Raw genomic sequence first — 20,321 nt, 5'->3', positions numbered from 1 at the left:
TACCCAGCCCGCCTCGCGCGCGCGCTTCCCGCCCCAGATCAGCCCACCCGTGACGTCACCGCGCGTGTGTGCGCGCGCGGGCGCGCGGACCCCCTCCTGTACGAGGCCTGCGCTGGTCGTGACGTCACCCGCCCCTTTGTCCTCCAGGGCGCAACCGCGGGCGCCTGGAAGACCCGGGTGGGATTTCGGGCTGCATGCGGGGGGTGGCACCCGCTGGCAGCCCTGTCAGTGCTGGAGCGGCCGCCTGGGGCGCAGGGAGGGGGCGGTCTCACCGCCGGTGGGCGGAGGAGCGCCACCAGAGAGGACCGGGCGGGACGGGGACGGGGCAGGTGCAAGGAGCAGCCCCTGCTGAGCTGGCGCCTCCCCCGCAGCCCCTGGGAACGAGTGCCGCGCGAAAGCCACCGCCCAGGGGAGATGCCCCAAAGCCCATTCCTGTGCATGTCTACTCAGAAGTAAGTCCCATTATCTTCAGTGGGGCTTACTCCCAGGTAAATATGGATAGGATTGTAGCCCCAGTCACTCCCACAGAGCAAGGGGGCAGGCACAGCCTGTTTGCACGTGAGGAGGACAGGCCCCACACAAGTCAGTGACAGGACCACAGCTCCCTTGGGAGAGGCAGCCACGTTGTACCCACACAGGAGTCTCTCCATGGCAAGGGCTGAGATCCCTGTAGATCATCAGCCAGAAGGAGCCCTTTTGCCAAGGGAGGGACTGGGACCAGTCACAAGGGGAATCTCAAGAGCCAGGCAAAACGTGTTTGAGCCCAGCCAAGGGGTTTGTCGTTGCCAACAACATGCTTGGCTGTTGCACAACTGGCTAGAAACACCCATGGCCAGCCTAATGGAAGTAATAGAGGCAGGCTTAGAATGCACACTAGCCAGACCCCAAAGCTGTGCTTTTGAAGCTACTCAGCCATAGCACGAGATCCTATGGAACATTTGGCTTTCTCCAGGCTCACAAACAGGCACACCTGGCTAGGGTGCAGTAGCACAAGGACCAGTTAGAAGGAGCACATACAGTTCGGCCCACATGTGACACAGGGCCCCAATTGCAGTGGCCTCCCCATTTAGGGCCCGATCCTATCCAGTTTTCCCGTGCTGATATAGCTGTGATGCAGCCCTGAGGTAAGGGAATAAATGTTCCTTTACCTTGAGGAGGCCTCTGTGATTGCTCCCCCACTGCAGGATGCAGAACACATCCTGTTGGCACAACTGCAGTAGCGCTGCAAAGTTGGATAGAATTTGGTCTTTAGCCAGACACGCCCTGTGCCCTTTGAATCATTGTGACATCCATGTGTCATCACTGAAGTTGCTGCATCGTCCAAGTGTTATCTGCGTCATTGGTGTGATATCCAGGGAGCCAATCATTTCATCCAATCAGCCTCAATGCTGGCAGCCACAGAAGTGCCACCAGGGTGAGCAGATGCAGGACCAATGCTGGGGAGAGACTCCTCTCCCTGCCAGCTACTAGCAATGAGCAGCACAGCAAGAGGCACCACCTCAAACATGGGGAGATGTTCCACATGGGGAGATGTTACACACACACACATGCCATACCTCCTACAGGAGATCCAGTGGCATCAGCAGAAAAGGGACCCCTACACCCAGGATTCAGGTCCCCATTCAAACACTTGCATCCAAAGAACACCTTCTGAGCAGAGCAAGGGCGGAAAGATAGCTTGTTTGGAAGATGGCAGCCATGTGAAATACGCACCTCTATGGCAAAGGTTCAAGTCTCTGTGGGGATGTCTGCTGGCTGGAAGGAATGCTTTTGCCAGAGGGGAATGGAATAAGTCACAAGGGAAGCCTCAACAGCACCCAGGGAAAGCAGAGTGCTGGTAGCTCCCTGCACAAAGACACAGGCTGGAACCACACAAGATGAGTTTGAGCTGAGTTGAGGGACCTGCTCAGCAAAACACTTTTGCATGACTGGCCAGAAACAGCCACAGCAATGACAAAAGAAGATAGGGAAGCGGGTTCACATTGACTTGCTAACCACAGCAGGAGACAGGAAAAGAACACCTTCTCTGGCTTTTAACATTGTGCTTAACTACAAACAGGCACATGTTGTTGGGATGTTGTAGCACACGGTTTCTCAAAGTGTGCTCCTAAGAGTGCTGGGGTGCCCTGAGACTGCTTCAGGGGCTCCACGAGACTGTTTAGGAGTGTAAAGGGCTCTGGAGTTTAAGAATGTTGCTGTAGCACATGGAGCGAGCAGAAGGAGCACTGCATGAGCCAATCACTGGGCTGCCATGTGACACATGGTGCTTCCTGCAGTTGCCCACTCATTTGGCCACACCAATACATGCACTGTGCCCTTTACTGCACTGCTGGCATGGCTGTAAGTATGCTGGCCTGCTGTCCTCTTACCACTGCCACCATATACCAGGCAGCAGGGAAAGGGGCTCATGATCACTGAGGAGCATCCCTCTCTTGGAGCCCATCATGGAATGAGAGACAGAGCTATCCCTCTCCCCACAGTCTAACCCTGAGGCCAGCTGAGATGATGAGCAACTGAGGTGGGTAGAAAGGATCTCTATTTGCTAACAGTGAGACAACAGGGGTGATCTAGCCAAATATTTCATTTATCTGTATCAGAGGGAGAGCCGAATCTCAAAGAGAAACATGCAATGGGGTTGCCAACTGTCTCCTCCCAGCAGGGCTATGTCATTGCAAAGTATCCTACAGGCAGAAAAGTAACATGTGGCCTCTGGCATACCTGGGCACAGACCCTCCAGGGGCGCCTCCCTGAGCCCCCCTCGTCAGAGGAGGAGCGCCCAGGAGCGCTGTGGAGAGGCAGCAAGAAGCTGCCTCTCCATCAGCGGCGACTAAGCCACCCCCCTCCGCTCCTCTTTTATAGGATAGGAGACAGATGCCCTAGAGAGGCAGCGCATTGGGAGATGCGACTCCTGTTGCGCCAACACTCTAGGGCGCCTGTCTCATATCCTCTGGAGGGGGGAGGGCACCCTAGAGAAGCAGCGCAAAACGCTTCTCTAGGGCGCCCTCTGGAGGATACGAGATGGGCATCCTAAAGTGTCAGTGCGAGGGGAGTCACATCCCCGTTGTGTTGTTGCTCTAGGTTGCCCATCTCCTATCCTCCTATAGAGGAGGGGGAGAGGGGGGCAGCCCAGTCCAGCGATGAGGTGCTGCCTCCTAGGAGCACTCCTGGGCGCCTCTCCTCCGTCTCTGAGGGCATCCCTCAGAGGTGGAGGGGAAGCGGCACACACCCCCTCTGATTTAGGAAGAGACGTGTGCTGCTTCCCAGGCCCTCACGGAGCGTTCCGCGCAGCTTGTAAGCAGCGCAGAGGTCTCCATTGCAGCAGTCTGGGGCTGCTTCCAGCCTCCCCAAACTTTACTGGGGAGCCTCCCTCCATTGGGGCCTCGGCTGCTTCCTCTGTTCCCCCTTGTTTTCAAAGGGGGAACAGAGGAGGTAGCTGCATGGAAGTAATTGTGGTGATGGTGACATTACTGCAATTACTTCCGGGTCAGGTACGGGGGGGGGGGTGTGGAGAAGGGGGGGCAGAAAACGGGGGGTTGCACCAGGACCCCCAGGAACACCACATGATGTGGCAGGGAGGTCCTGCTGCACTTGTTTGCTTACTGTCTGCCATGGAGTTTGCAAAGCCATGGACCTGACTGGAACCACTAGAGCTGCAATCCTATCCACACTTGGGAGTAAACCACATTGGCTATAATGGTACTTAATTCTGAGTAGACATGTATAGGATTGGCTCTAGGTCAGCAACCTAGCCAAGAAGCAGCTGTGCTCATCCCAGTCACTTCAGGGAGGTCATAGGCTTTAGTTGTGAACCTGGCCACAGTGACTCCATGGAACCGCAGAAACCCACCCCCCATCCCAAAAATGTCACTTCTGGTTTTTGCAGAAATGCTCCAGAAAGCATTCTTGAAAGCCTCAGAAGGCCTTCTGGGGGCTGGGGAAGCTGTGGGCAGCCTTCCTGGCCCTTAGAAGGCCTTGAAAATGGGCCTTAAAAATGGCAGTGGGGGAAGGGTTGCAGCATCACCCGGCTGCAGGGTGCTGCCCAGGGCATTTGCCTCCCCTGACACTCCCCAGGTACACCAGTGGTAGGCTTCCCTTGGGTTCTGCCTGTGTCTTCACCAGTCAGCTGCCTGTGGGGAGGAAAATGAAACACAAAGTAACAGGAATTTGATGAAAGCATCAGCTACATCTATTCTCTGGCTTGAGCTTCTGTCTTGCTTTTTGTGAAAGAGAGTGGTGCTCTGTTGGGGGGGGGGCGAGAGCATGGTGGATGAACTGCCTTTTCTTCTTGGGGGGCTACAGAGTGGAACTCTGCAGAGGACCCCTGTTCAAACAACCCCCCCCCCCTGGCAATGGTGCAGTCTTGCAAAACCAAATGGATTCTGTTGAGTGTTTGGCCAGTATAGCCCCTGGCATTGGCTAAAAGGGAGCAGCCACTCCCTGATCTTAGCTGTTGCAAAAGGAAAGCAGCTTTAGGCAAGGGAGAGCACATGTCCCTTGCACTGTCGGGCAAGGCCTGAAGACTTTTCTTTTTAGACAAGCCTTCTGAGTTCCTGGCTTTTTAAACACCATTTTAAACATCTTTTAACACCTTTTAAACATCTGGTTACAGATTTGGGTCCTTTTATAAACTGCTGCTGTTTGCTCTTTTACATTTCTGTCTGCTGTTTTTAAGACATCTGTTTAAATATGTTTTATCTAGTTTTTAAGTCATGTTTTTAATCATTGTTGTAAGTCACCTTGGATCCCTTCAGGGAGAAAGGTGGGGCATAAATAAAGTAAATAAATAAAATAAATAAAATGTCTACTCAGAAGTAAGTCCCATTGTGTCCAGTGAGCCTTAGTCCCAGGACAGTGTGGCTAGCATTGCAGTCAGCTGACAGCAGAGACATATCAAATTACTCTGAAATGCCAGGAGGTGGACACAGAGATGAGATGCAGCATCAGTGCACTGCTGCGTATCTGTGGGTTGCATTGCGCTTGCTTCCCCTGTTGCGGTGGTGAGGTGGAGATTTACACCCCAATCCTATCTACACTTTCCTGGGAGTAAGCCCATTGACTCTAACGGGACTCACTTCTGAGTAGATATGCCTAGGAGTGGGCTCTCAGGCTGCAATCCTCTCCACACTTTCCTGGGAGGAAGCCCATTGACTCTAATGGAACTTACTTCTGAGTAGACATAAGAACATAAGAACATAAGAACAGCCCCACTGGATCAGGCCATAGGCCCATCTAGTCCAGCTTCCTGTATCTCACAGCGGCCCACCAAATGCCCCAGGGAGCACACCAGATAACAAGAGACCTCGTCCTGGTGCTCTCCCCTACATCTGGCATTCTGACTTAACCCATTCCTAAAATCAGGAGGTTGCGCATACACATCATGGCTTGTACCCCATAATGGATTTTTCCTCCAGAAACTCGTCCAATCCCCTTTTAAAGGCGTCTAGGCTAGACGCCAGCACCACATCCTGTGGCAAGGAGTTCCACAGACCGACCACGCGCTGAGTAAAGAAATATTTTCTTTTGTCTGTCCTAACCCGCCCAACACTCAATTTTAGTGGATGTCCCCTGGTTCTGGTATTATGTGAGAGTGTAAAGAGCATCTCCCTATCCACTCTGTCCATCCCCTGCATAATTTTGTATGTCTCAATCATGTCCCCCCTCAAGCGTCTCTTTTCTAGGCTGAAGAGGCCCAAACGCCGTAGCCTTTCCTCATAAGGAAGGTGCCCCAGCCCCGTAATCAGCTTAGTCGCTCTCTTTTGCACCTTTTCCATTTCCACTATGTCTTTTTTGAGATGCGGCGACCAGAACTGGACACAATACTCCAGGTGTGGCCTTACCATCGATTTGTACAACGGCATTATAATATTAGCCGTTTTGTTCTCAATACCCTTCCTAATGATCCCAAGCATAGAATTGGCCTTCTTCACTGCCGCCGCACATTGGGTCGACACTTTCATCGACCTGTCCACCACCACCCCAAGATCTCTCTCCTGATCTGTCACAGACAGCTCAGAACCCATCAGCCTATATCTAAAGTTTTGATTTTTTGCCCCAATGTGCATGACTTTACACTTACTGACATTGAAGCGCATCTGCCATTTTGCTACCCATTCTGCCAGTCTGGAGAGATCCTTCTGGAGCTCCTCACAATCACTTCTGGTCTTTACCACTCGGAAAAGTTTGGTGTCGTCTGCAAACTTAGCCACTTCACTGCTCAACCCTGTCTCCAGGTCATTTATGAAGAGGTTGAAAAGCACCGGTCCCAGGACAGATCCTTGGGGCACACCGCTTTTCACCTCTCTCCATTGTGAAAATTGCCCATTGACACCCACTCTCTGCTTCCTGGCCTCCAACCAGTTCTCAATCCACGAGAGGACCTGTCCTCTAATTCCCTGACTGTGGAGTTTTTTCAGTAGCCTTTGGTGAGGGACCGTGTCAAACGCCTTCTGAAAGTCCAGATATATAATGTCTACGGGTTCTCCCGCATCCACATGCCTGTTGACCTTTTCAAAGAATTCTATAAGGTTTGTGAGGCAAGACTTACCCTTACAGAAGCCATGCTGACTCTCCCTCAGCAAGGCCTGTTCGTCTATGTGTTTTGAGATCCTATCTTTGATGAGGCATTCCACCATCTTACCCGGTATGGATGTTAGGCTGACCGGCCTATAGTTTCCCGGGTCCCCCCTCTTTCCCTTTTTAAAAATAGGCGTGACATTTGCTATCCTCCAATCTTCTGGTACCGTGGCTGTTTTGAGGGACAAGTTGCATACCTTAGTCAAGAGATCTGCAACTTCATTCTTCAATTCCTTAATAACCCTTGGGTGGATGCCATCAGGGCCCGGTGACTTATTGATCTTTAATTTATCAATGAGGTCTGAAACATCTTCTCTTTTAACCTCTATCTGACTTAACTCCTCGGTTAGGAGGGGCCGTTCGGGCAGCGGTATCTGCCCGAGGTCTTCTGCCGTGAAGACAGATGCAAAGAACTCATTTAATTTCTCTGCCATCTCTAAGTCTCCTTTTATCTCCCCTTTCCCTCCCTCACCATCCAGAGGGCCAACCGCTTCTCTGGCGGGTTTCCTGCTTCTAACATATTTGAAGAAGCTTTTATTATTCGCCTTAATGTTGCTGGCCATGCGTTCCTCATAGTCTCGCTTGGCCTCCCCTATCACCTTCTTACATTTCTTTTGCCACAGTTTATGTTCCTTTTTATTCTCTTCATTAGGGCAAGACTTCCATTTACGGAAGGAAGCTTCCTTGCCCTTCACAGCCTCTCTAACTTGGCTGGTTAGCCATGCGGGCACTCTCCTGGATTTAGTGGAACCCTTCTTTCTTTGCGGTATACACCTCTGCTGGGCCTCTATTACTGTTGTTTTAAGCAGCCTCCATGCACTCTGGAGAGACTGGACTCTTTTTACCCTCCCTTTCAACCTCCTTCTAACCAGCCTCCTCATTTGAGGGAAGTCCGCCCGTCGGAAGTCAAGGGTTTTTGTTAGAGATTTGCCTGGTATTCTTCCCCCAACGTGCACGTCAAAACAGATCGCAGCATGATCACTGTTCCCCAATGGCTCAGTAACGTTTACATCTCTAACCAGGTCCTGCGTACCGCACAAAATTAAATCCAGAGTCACCTGTCCTCTGGTGGGCTCCTTGACTAGCTGATCTAAGCCACAGTCATTTAGCACGTCAAGAAATCCGGTTTCCTTATCGTGACCAGAACACAAATTGACCCAGTCAATATGAGGATAATTGAAGTCCCCCATGATTACAACCCTGTCCTTCCTTGTCACCTCCCTGATCTGTTTCCTCATTTCAAGGTCCCCATCCGATTTCTGGTCTGGAGGACGATAGCACGCCCCCAGTATTACATTGCTGCACAAGCCTGGTAATTTAACCCACAGAGATTCTACGGTGGAGTCGGACCCACCTTCAATCTCTACTTTGCTGGATTCTATCCCTTCCTTAACATAAAGGGCCACCCCACCTCCAACACGCCCCTGCCTGTCCCTCCTGTAGAGTTTATAGCCCGGGATTGCGGTATCCCACTGATTCTCCGCATTCCACCAGGTTTCCGTTATGCCCACTATGTCAATATTTTCCCTTGTCACCAGACATTCCAGTTCTCCCACCTTTGCTCGTAGACTTCGGGCATTCGCATAAAAGCATTTATACACGGAATGCCCCAGGATGGGCTGCTTATTTGCTCCTTTGTCCCCGCATCCTCTCATTGTGCCAAACCGTCTATCACATCCCATCACCCTACCTTTCCCAATTTCTTCTCCTACCCTGCCTTTGTCTTGTTGTTCTCTAACCTCCCCATCCTCATCCCATAGGGATGAGGAGTCCCGAACCGGATGCCCCTCGGCTCCTGTCGGCCTTCCCCCAGGGATCAGTTTAAAAGCTGCTCTGCCACCTTTTTAATGTTATGCGCCAGCAGTCTGGTTCCATTCTGGTTCAAATGGAGCCCGTCCCTCTTGTACAGGCCCCGCTTGTCCCAAAACGTTCCCCAGTGCCTAACGAATCTAAACCCCTCCTCCCTACACCACCGTCTCATCCACGCATTGAGACCCCTGATCTCCGCCTGCCTAGCTGGCCCTGCGCGTGGAACAGGTAGCACTTCAGAGAACGCTACCTTTGAGGTCCTGGCTTTCAGCTTCCTGCCTAAAAGCCTAAATTTGGCCTCCAGGACCTCCCAGCTACACTTGCCCACGTCGTTGGTGCCGACATGCACCACAGCCGCTACCTCTCCCCCAGCACTGTCTACCAGCCTGTCTAGACGAGAAGTGATGTCCGCAACCTTCGCACCAGGCAGGCAAGTCACCATGCGGTCCTCACATCCGTCGCAAACCCCCCTCTCTATGTTTCTAATAATCGAATCCCCCACTACAAGAAGAATCCCTACATGCGTGGGATTGGACTGTGAACGACCCATTCCCCCCCTTTACAAGCTCACACTCAGCAGCCACACCCCAGCCTCGCTCGCACGTGGCCAGAGTCCCAGCCGCGAGCCGCCTGTGCGGGAGAAGCAGCAGCACCGCTGGCCCACCAGGTGGCGCCCGCGCACCGTGCCGCTCTGAACCGAAGAGAACGGGGGCGTGGCTGGCAGGCCTCGCCAGCTCCGCCTCGCCCGCGTTTTCGGTTGCGCGCTGATCTGAGCCTCGGCGGCCGTCGTCTTAGCGCGCCAAGATTCAAACAGCGGTGGTTGCGGTTCCCGAAGCCCCTTTCCGGGTAGGCCGAGCTGAGCTGGGGCTGGAGAGGCCGGCTGCGGTGGGCAGCCGTTCCCGGCCTTGTCCTCCTCCGGAGCAGGGAATCGTGGGAACCTCAGCGAGGCCCCTGGGGCCGCCGGGGGAAGCGGGAGCCGGGCTAGCCTTGGAAGCCTGCGGGGGGGGGGGGGGCTGCTGGTCCCTGCGAGGCGGTAGGAGGCCTCGAGGCGCTGCTGGGCAGGACCCAAGAGGGAGCCAGTGGGGAAGGGCGCCCGCTGGGTGGGAGCGAAGGGGAAGCCCGCTGAGCGCCATTTGGAATGGGAGCTCAGCTCCACCCGCCCAGTAAGCCTTGGCCACGGGCTGGTTCATCTGGGAGCTCTGGTCTACCCAGCAGGTAGATCTGGCTTCAAGTCTGGGCGGGAACCCAGGTGTACCTGCCCAGCAGACCTCAGCTACGGAGGCCACAAGTTCAACCGGGAGCCTGGTCTACCCAACAGATAGACCTGGGTTCCAAGTCTAGGCACGAGCCCAGGTCTACCTGCCCAGCAAGCAGCCATGGAGGCTTTAAAGTTCAGCCAGGAGCCCAAGTCTACTCAGCAGGTAGATCTGGGCTCTAAGTCCGGACAGGAGCCCAGGTCTGCCTGCCTAGCAAGCAGCCATGGAGGCCTCAAGTTCAACAGAGAGCCAGGTCTACCTGCCTGGTTGACCTGGGCTCTGGAGTTAACTTAGGACTCATGGTGCCCCCCCAACACAAACACTGGATCTGCCCCTGACTCTGATCTTCTCCATTGGAGCTGAGGACCAGAGCATTCAGTCGGTCTCTGAGGGAGGGAATGCAACTTTTGGTCACATAGAAACACTGTTAGCAATTCATCCTTCTCTCTGGAAGGGTTTGGGGTCAAAAGAAGATTTGGTGTTCTTGTTCTCTTTTGAAGAAACCCTGCCAGTCTCAAATAGGTCAATGGTGACTTCTAGTAGCTGGTCTCTAATCCACCCCCACCCTTCCCCAGCAGGGTAAATTTTCACTATGGATGCAAAAACTGCTATCAAGACTCCCAGTAAACCATCTAAGGAAAGGAAATCAGGTGAGCCTGTACCCAGTGACTTAGATATACAATCACTTGTGTTTTCTGTAAAGTACAGTGGTTTACTTTTAATTAATTTTAATTAATCTTATTCCGCTAACTGTATGGGCTGGTTGAATCTGCATATGAGGTGAATCTGCATATGAGCAGGACCAGTACTTGCGAAACAGAAAGCATAATTTCTTTGTTTCTGGATGATTCCAACAGGTGTTGTAACAGACAGCTTTTCTTAGTAGATGTTTCTTCCTGTATGTAAGGAATAAAGAGGAGATTTAAGCCTCCAGGCACTTTGGTCATCCCTCACTCCAGTTGCTGGTTAGCTTGAGTTTAAATGTAAGGGTTGCAGTGCACTGCAATACCAAGTCTGCTGTAAGCCTATGCTGAAAAAACAGCTTAAAAGTCTAGTGTCCAAAGGAGTGTCAGTTTTCTGTGCCCCAAGAATCAGCCCCATACTCATAATTGCCTTCACTTCTTTTGCCTGTGGAGCTGGAGCTTGTTAGCTCTTTGCTCAGGCATAGCCAGAGGCATAGCAAACAATTGGTTAGAAGAAAGTTGCAAGCAGCTGAGTCAGCTGGATTACACTGCACCTGTGCTTGCCACACCCTAATTATCTGGGCAGACTCTGATTGGGTGCTCAGCCCACTTAAACCTCACTTGGTAGCTCCACCAGTGCAGTGGGTGTAAACTGTAAAGCTGCTGCCGGAGACTTTGAGAATTACTGTATATGGACTTGGACTGACTAACTGAGATTTGTGGATACTGACTAGGATAAGGTAACTCTGGACTGCTATATTCTATGTGTATGACCTGGACTGCTTTTGACTACTCTGTGTGTAACTCCTTGCTCAAAATACAACAGCTAATTCAAAGACTCTGCTGTGTCTGCTACTTTGTATGCACCCTGCTCTACAACAGGACATATCCAGGTTTCTACTTAACAGAGCTTTGTGGGAAGGGGCCAGGGAGCAAAATAAGTTTTCCTGTTTTTCTTCCAGCATCTTCTCACACTGCCTGTTTTGAATAAGTAACAGGTGGAGGAGGTAGCAAGGGGGCCTGTAAGGTGTGCTCCCACTGCCCTGCTTCTGTTCCAATCCTCTGGATTGCAGCAGCTTCCTCCTTCAATCTCACTGCCACACTTGCTTGTCACAGTGGCACTGGTGAAGGAAGTGAGGCAGTGGCAAGGTGGAGACAGCAGGCAGATGTGGGTGCAGCCCCTTGTTTGTCACAGCTTACTGTTCAAAGCAGCCACATCACTTAACCTCATGGGTATGTGCAAGCTCTTGGTTTTAGAGGCAGGCTGCCTCTAATTGCCAGATGCAGGGGAGGGCCCCGGGATGCAGGTTGTGTGTGTTGTCTTTTGTGCTCCCTGAAGCATTTGGTGGGCCACTGTGAGATACAGGAAGCTGGACTAGATGGGCTTTTGGCCTGATCCAGAGGGGCTCTTCTTATGTTCAAGGGCACTTTGGTGTTTCTCTCTTTGAGAAACTGTACTTCAAGGGTGTGTGGCAGTGTGCAGCTTGGATGATTCACATGGGGTGTTACCCTGTAGTGCTTGGTTGAAAAGTGGTAGTAAATAGACATTTTTGAAATCCTCATTATTGGTCCCCTGGAGAGAGACAGGTGCACTTATTTTTTCCTTCAGATTGGTATAACTTGCCTGTGATAATTCAAGATATTTGTGGCAAAGTCTGATCTTGGGTTTTGAGCTGGGAAAATTTTTTAAAAATTGGAAATGCTCAAGAATGTGTCTGTCTTCTCATGTTTATAATATAGGACAGAGCAACTCGCCATCCTTGGTAGCTATTCCAGCCTCTCCGTTCATGCAAAGGCTTGGATATGGAACTGGAATCAATGTTTACCTTATGAAAAGGTACTTCCCAGGTGTGCTACAAGAGACTTTGGGTTGATTAGAGACAAACTTCTGAGATATTGTCTAGAATAAAGTGGAGAAGAGAGTAGTTGCCTGAAGTGGGGGGAGGGGGAAGAGAGAAATCATCTGTTCACTAGGTCAGCTTGTCTAGTGACTAAGGGGGCAGGGTGCCTTTCCCCATGGGTTGGCTTAATTGGTAGAGTCACTTAGTTGCTGTGCTGGAAGCTTGATGTGGTGACAGTTGTCTGCTCTTCCATTTCTACAATCTGAATATGTGAAGATACGAAATTGACTGATCAGGTGGATTGTGGGGGTAGATCTCATTATATTGAGCCACTGACCATTGTAATTAAATTCATTTTGGAACTACAAGCAATCTGGTTTAGGGTTGAGTTGGGAGAAACAGTTCTTTCCTGAACTCAATTTTAGTAAAATAGACTTGCATTTAAACTCGCAGTTTATTACCTGCATCATCCCTGCACACACTTCTCCCCACCCCACCCCCAAGAACCATCCTGATGCATGTGTTGTCCTAGCAATCTTGTTTGCCCAGAGCTCCATCTCCAGTTTGTTTCCAGGTCCCCCAAAGGCATTTCTCGCTCTCCCTGGGCTGTGAAGAAAATAAATCGACAGTGTGATTCCAAATATCGACAAATATATCAAAAGAGACTGAATGAAGAAGCCAAGATTCTAAAGAATCTTCAGCACCCAAATATTGTGGGTAAGTTTGAGAGGAAAGAGGGAAGGTTCATATTGAGCCCTACTAATTGGAGGCTGACTTTTCTTGGGTGACATTCCTAAGACCTCTCTGGCTATTTCCTGAAGAGAGGATTTGTGGTATGGCATGACTTACGAGGACAGCTTTTACCACGCCTGAGAAACTCCCTTCCTCCCATGGAATGCATTGGAGTGTAGGGGATGGCACTTACATATCTAGGTTGGACCTAGATATGTGGAAAAAGCTTTTTCTAATGGATTATGATAGTCCTGGTGGATGTGTCTGCTACAAACTGACTTAGGCAAGAAGCTGTCGCCTGTGAGGTAGTTTGACATGAGAAATCCCTTTCCTGACTGTTTCTAGATTTTGCTTAGTTATTAAATATAATGTGTAAAAACATTGGGAGGCCTTCGGGATTGCCTCTTTCTGACCCCTGTACAAGTGGAATATTTTTCTGCTGAAGGGTATCGTGCTTTTGCTGAAGCCAAAGATGGGAGTATGTGCCTTGCCATGGAATACGGAGGAGAGAAGTCTCTCAATGACCTGATTGAAGAGAGGAGTGCACAACGCCAGGGTCCTTTTCCTGATGCTACCATCCTCAGAGTTGCCTTGCATATGGCAAGGGGCTTGAAGGTAGGCTGTGGAAGCTGCATGTGGCTAGATAATCCTGACTGGCATGGGATGGAGGTTCAGCTCAAAGTAACCTCTGGCTCTGATGCAAGAGGGTAGAGCATCCCCCTCCCTTGTGCTTAAGTGGCAGAACCAATTGTGGGTGTTTGTTTTGACACAAGTGACTAGAGTTTCTGAACCAAATGGCTGCCAGGGAGTACATCAATATACAAAGCTTAGCAAACGGGCTTGCTGATTCTCTTGTCTGGGCAGGCCAACCACCCACCTACAGAGTTGTGATTATGAGAGGGGACTGCCTAGCACAGGAGGGGTGGCGGCAGATGCCTATGGTTGGTTTCCATGAGACTTTAGGAGAGGTGGTGCAGTGTTTTGCTGAAAGGTATGCATGCAAGAAGGTCTGTTAGTTTACTTTAGCAGTATAGTGGGCCCTTGGTATCCATGGGGAATCAGTTCAGGACTCCCCGCAGGTGATGAATTCTAGAGATTAGTAAATCTACAGCTGTAGGGCCTCAGAGAACCTCCTGGACATGACTGGAAGTGCCTTCTGACCCGGAGTAGAGGGAATGAAAAATTGGGTGGTGGTAGAGGAAAAGGCACAGAGGTAGAAGGGGATATGTGGGGAGTGCTTAAAGAGCAAGGCCTGAAATGCAAAAGTCAATGCAGAGAATGATGTGGAGCGAGTGTAGAGAGTTTAGGCGAAGAGTGTTGAAGTAGAGAAACTAGCATGGCAGGATTGGCAAGGAGAAAATTGCCTAAATTTCTAAAGTGAGTGAGCATTCCAGCTGGTCTCCTGACTGAAGTGCCTTTCAACATCCACTGCCTTTTTATTTATGGAGTACAGGTCCAACCTTGTTATACAAGGATTTTTTATACATGGATTTGACTCAACAGGAATGGTCACTACAAATGAGAAGGATTGCTGATCCCTGGAGAAGGGAAAAAATGCATCCCTTTAAAAGCATAGTTAAAAAAATGCTTTTCTTACTGTTGTAGAGAGACAGTTAAGCAAGTGATTATAGATATAACCAAATTATCCATGGATTTTTCACTATCTCAACACAATAAGAAGGACCCTTTAAATTAAAGGGAAATAGTTGTTTAACAATAACCTCATTAATCCATCAATCAGTCTCTCTCCAGGCTTCCCTCTGAGCCAGCAAACCCTCCCTTCCCCCTGAGCAAGATGAAAGAAAGATCATCACTTTGCATTGGTGAAGGGAGGGGTCAAAGTGAAGAGTCTGACTGATGGATTGTGTCTTAATGATGATGGATTGTTGTCTTAATGACTATCTTACATCACAAAGGTCAGCAAGGCTGTTCTTAAATTGCCTGGCAAAGGGACATTGTTTTTCAAATGGATTTGCTTTAATGCATTTTTTCCCATCCACCTATGTAATGAGACTCAACCTGTATATATTTATGTACCACATAAATATTTGAAACAAAGTTTTCAAATTGGTTTCCAAAAGAAAAGAATGAGATGGTTCCTGTTCAAAGCACTCACCCTCTAAAAGACACAGGAACACAGAGGATAGTGAGGGAAGTAGAAACAAGTATAAATGGGAAGAATATGTGATTATACACCCATACCCATAGCAATATGCATAATGAGGAGATGGCCCTTGTCAGCCTCCTGTCACCCCAAAGGCAGCAACCTCAAAAGGCCTTTCTCCTTTTTGTCTCTGAGGTCTGTTGGCATCAACCCTGGGGGAAATACCCCACCCACCCAGGAGTGGCTTCCAGGACCAGGTGTGTGAAATGTCCCTGGGGGTCAGAGTTCTCATCCATATATGGATAGAGGAAATTGAACTCCTTCGTCTCTCTTGGGCAAAATGGCAAGCTGTTTGAACCCTCTGAAATGGCTTTTTTGCCTTGTTCACCTGTTCTTTCACATATTTGATCTTGGTGGGCTTTTCCTTGTGGGACTGATGCTGGTCCCCTGGCCCTTTTTAGAATGTTGGTGATGGATAGGAATGTTCCAAGATAGGTAAAAATAAGTTGTTTCACTAATTTAAGGAATCAGTATGCTAAGGGCTGTTTGGGCTAGGGTGTGAGAGGAGGAGGAGGATGTGGAGGGGCCTTTCAGTGGTTCAGTCTTGGGATTTGGTATTACGATAAGTTATAAGAACTGCTGGATAAAAATGCCTTTCTAAACATTCAATAATAATTTATCTGACAACAACCAACTCGGCCTCTTCCCTGAACATGAATTTGTCTACTGAACCTCCTGCAGGCATTGACACCAGCACCCCAACTGTCAGGGATGAGTGAAGGCAACTGCACCTGCTGCTGGCATATTGGGATCTTGGCTGTAGAAGTCAGGATCCTGGAAAGCAGACAAGCCTTGAATTTGATCCAGTCTGTTTTGGCGTACAGAGTCTGGCTCTTGGGGCACTGAGCTGGCTGAAGCTCAAGGGATCTTTCTGGGAAGGGCCTGCATGAAATTCTATATCTGTTCTGAAATGGCCTCTGACTTGCTGCTTTTGGGAGCAATGGCACTTATCCTGATCTCTGCTCTAACTTGCAGTATTTGCACAATGACAAGAAATTGCTTCACGGTGACATCAAATCTTCCAATGTGGTGATCAGAGGGGACTTTGAGTCAATAAAAATCTGTGATGTGGGGGTGTCCTTGCCCCTGGATGAGAATATGATTGGTATGTGGAACTTGTGGCATCTGCTTTGTGTTCTGTCATTATTTTTCCGGCAGTGGGCTTTTCTCTTAATTCCCCATTTCTGTGATCTTGGCTCCTAGGTGACTCCCTGAGGTTCCCAGTTTGTCATTTTGAAAATGATCCTGCCTTCCTTCTAAGCAGTTCAAATGAGTTCTTTCTGTTCCCATGCCCCAATTTTATCCTCACAATCTGTGAGGTGTATTTAGGCTGCACTTGGCAACACTTTCATGCTCCATGGTCACATTAATGTTGGACAACAGTAATTAATGGAGTTGGCCACTTAAAGTTGGCATAGAATAAAGGAGGCCACAGAGTTGCTCTGCCAAGATGCCGCTTAAGCAGTTTAACTTGTACAACAAAAGTGGCTAATAGCCAAGAGAATTTGCACTGTTGTCTGAAGTGAAGTTTGGTGCATTTCAAAGTCTTGTATTCCCTGTACCTTGCAAATTTATTTCTGGTACCTCATTGGCTCTGGTGTGTTTTGAGACTGCCAAGATCCTTAATACATTACTATTTCCACTGATTGAACCCAAATGTAGCCATATTTTACTTTAGGAGTATATTTTTAAAAAGTCAAATGCTGGATGCAAAATTATGTGGTTCTCTAAAGCTGAGCATTTGGTGCTACTTGGCTAGCTGCTGTTTCTAAGAGCCAGGGCTGTGATGCTTCTCTGGTCATCCAACTGCCACTTTTCCCCCCACTCCCTCAGTGAAGTACCTTAAAACAGTTTGTGGGGAGAGATGGAGACCTGAACTGGAGTGTTGAAGGAGTAATGCTTCCCTTACTTTCCCCTTACTATACCTTGGGTTGACTTCAGTTGCGAATGGCAGGAGATAATATTGAGATAATCCTGGTACCTTCTGGTCTTCTCAACTGCTGCTTTGCTGGTAGGAAAGGTGTAGCAGGATGAGATGGAGACTCCTTCCTGATCAGAAAGTGTGCCCTTAAATGCAGGGCCATGTCTGCATTGGTGGAGGAAGGTAAAGCAAAGCCCAACCACCACCACTCCCCAAAGCCACCATTCAATATCCAAGGAAAATGGTGGTTCCAGGCTTTGTGCCCTTTGTCAATTATGCAAAGGTCTTCTGCTCTCAAACTAGGAATCCTCACTTTGCCTTACCCACCAAACTTCTGAGGCTTCCCCTGGCACACCTTCAAATCAGCCTGGTTGGTGTAGGGGGCTCTTGGAAAGGCAGGAGAAAGGCGATGCATTTGTATCTGGGTGCTGAATTTGCCACCCAATATCAGTGCTTCAGCAGCCTCTTTGGTCTTTTGCCCAGTTCACAGCAGTGGGTTGTTTCAAAAGGGAGCTCTTCTTGGCTTTCCCTCTTTCTGCAGCTGTCTGTAGACTCTTCATTTTGCTACTTTGAGGATTGGAATATGCACACCAGGGGTTGTATCTCTTCTGCTTGTGCCAGAGTGTTTGTGTGTGTTGGGTTTTTTCCACTGATTCCATTCCTCCTTCTCCTCTCCTTGCTCCCTCCTCAAAAAATTTCTCCTGAGGGTAGGATGAATGCAGCATGGGGTGGGTGGACTGAAAAAGGAAGGCAAAACTGCCAAAAGTTGGACTATTGCCCCCTTGTGCAAGTGGGAGACTGTGCAAGTTGAAGAGGATCTCTTGACTTGAATACTGTTTCCACACAGTGAGCAACCATGAAGCCCATTACATTGGCACAGAGCCCTGGAAGCCCAAGGAAGCACTGAAGGAAGATGGCATCATCACAGACAAAGCGGACATCTTTGCATTTGGACTGACTTTGTGGGAAATGATGACGCTCTCCATACCCCATCTTAACCTGCCTGGAGTTGATGAGTTGGATGGTGTGTCTGGCTAGGGTTCCTCTTGGTTTAGCTGAGCAGGAGTGGCACTTCTCCCTCTCTTCAGGGATGGCTCTGGCTTAGTAGTCCTAAGTGGTCCCCTGCTTTTTGCCCTAGATTCAATCCTTAGAAACAGTTTGGGTCAGGAATAATTCCTGTCTGAAACCCAGCTAGTGTGGGTACAGTACTGACCTAGACTACCTGGTAGTATGACTTGATAGAGGACAGCTTCCTGTGCTTTTGTTGGAACTGGTTCACTGATTCTGAGCTTTGGATGGTCAGGGGTTGCAGGGGGAGGGGGGGCTAGCTCTGGCTCAGTGACACAGTAAAGGAAGTTAACCAAGCATGTGGCATCTTATGGCATCTTGCCTGGCTTATGGCATCTTGCCTGGAAGCCTTTCAGAGGGGATTGGACAAATTTCTGGAGGAGAAGTTCGTTACGGGTTACAAGTCATAGTAGGTATGTGCAAGTGCTTGGTTTTAGAGGCAAGCTGCCTCTGATTGCCAGATGCAGGGAAGGGCACCAGGACGCAGGTTGTGTCTGTTGTCTTTTGTGCTCCTTGGGGCATTTGGTGGGCCACTGTGAGATACAGGAAGCTGGACTAGATGGGCCTTTGGCCTGATCCAGTGGGTGGGTTCTTGTGTTCTTAAGCATGAATTAAAAAGAAAACTGAGGTAAATTGTAGGAGACAGGCTCTCACATGGTCCTCAAGGTAGCTTCAGTTGTGCAACCTTGTTTGAGGGTAACCTAGTCTTAGTCTCTTCTTTAGTTCCACCCTTTTTTTGGATGGAACATGAAGGTTAACTGTGTGGTAAGCACCTTTTTATTCCAGTTTAGGACTGGCCTCTAGCAAAATGGCTTTCATTTACCCATGTTCAAACCTTTATATTCACTACATATCTTACATAAAAATACATTACAGGTATGCACTGCATAAAGATGTTATGGTCAGTGATGGACTGCATATATTCAGCCATCCCATAAGATTATAATGGAGGTTTGTGACCTATGAGCAATAGGCTATACCAGGTTGTCCCAGTAGATGGTACTATGCACTGAGAAAGTTCACACAATGATGAAACCACCTAATGATGTGTTCCTTAAAACATCCCTATCGAGTGACACATCTGTACACACATTTAGACTGTTACAATAACTTATTGTAGATAAAGGATGTTGGCATTGACATTGGACAAAATGCCCTTTTCCATCTTGTCCTAGAAGTTCCTTGCTGCTAAATTGCAAGGTTGAATCTCAAAAGAATCCTTCATTTCTCCACCAGACGTACATCACTGGTGGTGTTGGACTATTATCTGTGGAACATTTGGATGACTCACTTTTGTGTTTTTTTTCTAGATTCTTCTTTTGAGGATGAGGAGTTTGAGGAAGATGCCTATTATGAGGCCCTTGGGACCCGCCCCCCACTGAATGTGGAGGAGCTGGGCCCGTCCTATCAGAGGGTCATTGAGCTCTTTTCTCTGTGTACTATTGAGGATCCGAGGAAACGTCCTGCTGCTGCCCAGATTGTTGATGTCTTAGAGGCAGAGGGGTCCATACAATAAGTGCTCGCTCTTCAACCTTGCACTGTGATGGCAGTTTCTCTTTCTTGAAGTCTATTTTGGTCATAGCTGACAGCTTTTAGATGGTCGTTGCATAGAGTCTTATTAGATCAGGAAATAAAACTCATTCCCATGATCTTGATACTTAGAACTGGGTGAACTTAACACTATTCCATTTAAACTAAGATGGTTGTAAATATTTTATAGACCAGAAAGACAGTTCTAAGTAGTGATGTTATGCCAAACTTTTTTTGTATTTCTAATATGCTCATGCTTCAAACCTGTGCAGACTAATATTTCAGTACTGTAAATATCAAGCAACTTGGTAAGGAGAAATATTTTCTTTTTCTTCCTGTTCCTCTTGACTTGCATTCTGGTCAAGGGGTACAGGGGTGTGTGTGTGGTCAATTTATTTTTGACTCAATTTTTCTATAAATTACCTTTTATTATTTCTTATTGTGATTGCTGTTAAGTGTCAAAGTTTTTGTCAATTTAGAAAAATAAAACTTCTTGTTTGAAAGATGTGTGGTAGCCAAGACTACTGTCAAATTCACAATATGCGCTTCCCCCAACTAGATGTACTTTGGTAGTAAGGTGGTATTGCTTGACCTCCTTGCTTTCTATGTATTATTAATATTCAATCTGTTTTATGCTTGGACCTCTCCTTCCTGCAGTTAAAGATGATGCTTTGCTAACAGATTTTTTTTTTACTTTAGAGCCTAATCCTATCCAAATTTCCATTGCCAATGAATTGCCAAGGT

At 48.7% G+C, this 20,321-nt stretch overlaps 1 protein-coding gene across 4 annotated transcripts; it reads left to right on the top strand.

Annotated features, from left to right (window-relative positions):
- The first annotated feature begins 171 nt into the window (after positions 1-171).
- Positions 172-20,080, top strand: PBK (PDZ binding kinase). Of its 4 annotated transcripts, none has more exons than XM_066612009.1 (8): positions 172-224; positions 10,217-10,288; positions 12,062-12,158; positions 12,737-12,879; positions 13,340-13,509; positions 16,034-16,163; positions 17,827-18,003; positions 19,358-20,080. In XM_066612009.1, the coding sequence occupies exons 2-8, from the start codon at positions 10,231-10,233 to the stop codon at positions 19,561-19,563; spliced, it is 981 nt and encodes a 326-aa protein (XP_066468106.1). In that variant the 5' UTR covers positions 172-224; positions 10,217-10,230; the 3' UTR covers positions 19,564-20,080. The 4 variants fall into 4 exon arrangements, with proteins under 4 accessions (XP_066468106.1, XP_066468104.1, XP_066468103.1 ...); XM_066612007.1 differs by lacking the exon at positions 172-224 and adding an exon at positions 313-452 and having other exon boundaries at positions 10,214-10,288; XM_066612006.1 differs by lacking the exon at positions 172-224 and adding an exon at positions 9,155-9,228 and having other exon boundaries at positions 10,214-10,288.
- Positions 20,081-20,321: the final 241 nt, after the last annotated feature.

This window comes from Tiliqua scincoides, chromosome 1, assembly GCF_035046505.1.
Source record: "Tiliqua scincoides isolate rTilSci1 chromosome 1, rTilSci1.hap2, whole genome shotgun sequence".
Lineage (NCBI taxonomy): Eukaryota > Metazoa > Chordata > Lepidosauria > Squamata > Scincidae > Tiliqua > Tiliqua scincoides.
Note: the sequence above shows the minus strand (reverse complement) of the source record. Positions and strands in the feature narration are given on the sequence as shown.

Coding starts and splice junctions, on each gene's coding strand:
- PBK (XM_066612009.1), top strand. CDS start 10,231: ATGGATGCAAAAACTGCTATCAAGACTCCCAGTAAACCATCTAAGGAA. Junction 10,289..12,061: donor ATCTAAGGAAAGGAAATCAG/GTGAGCCTGTAC, acceptor TTTATAATATAG/GACAGAGCAACTCGCCATCC. Junction 12,159..12,736: donor AATGTTTACCTTATGAAAAG/GTACTTCCCAGG, acceptor GTTTGTTTCCAG/GTCCCCCAAAGGCATTTCTC.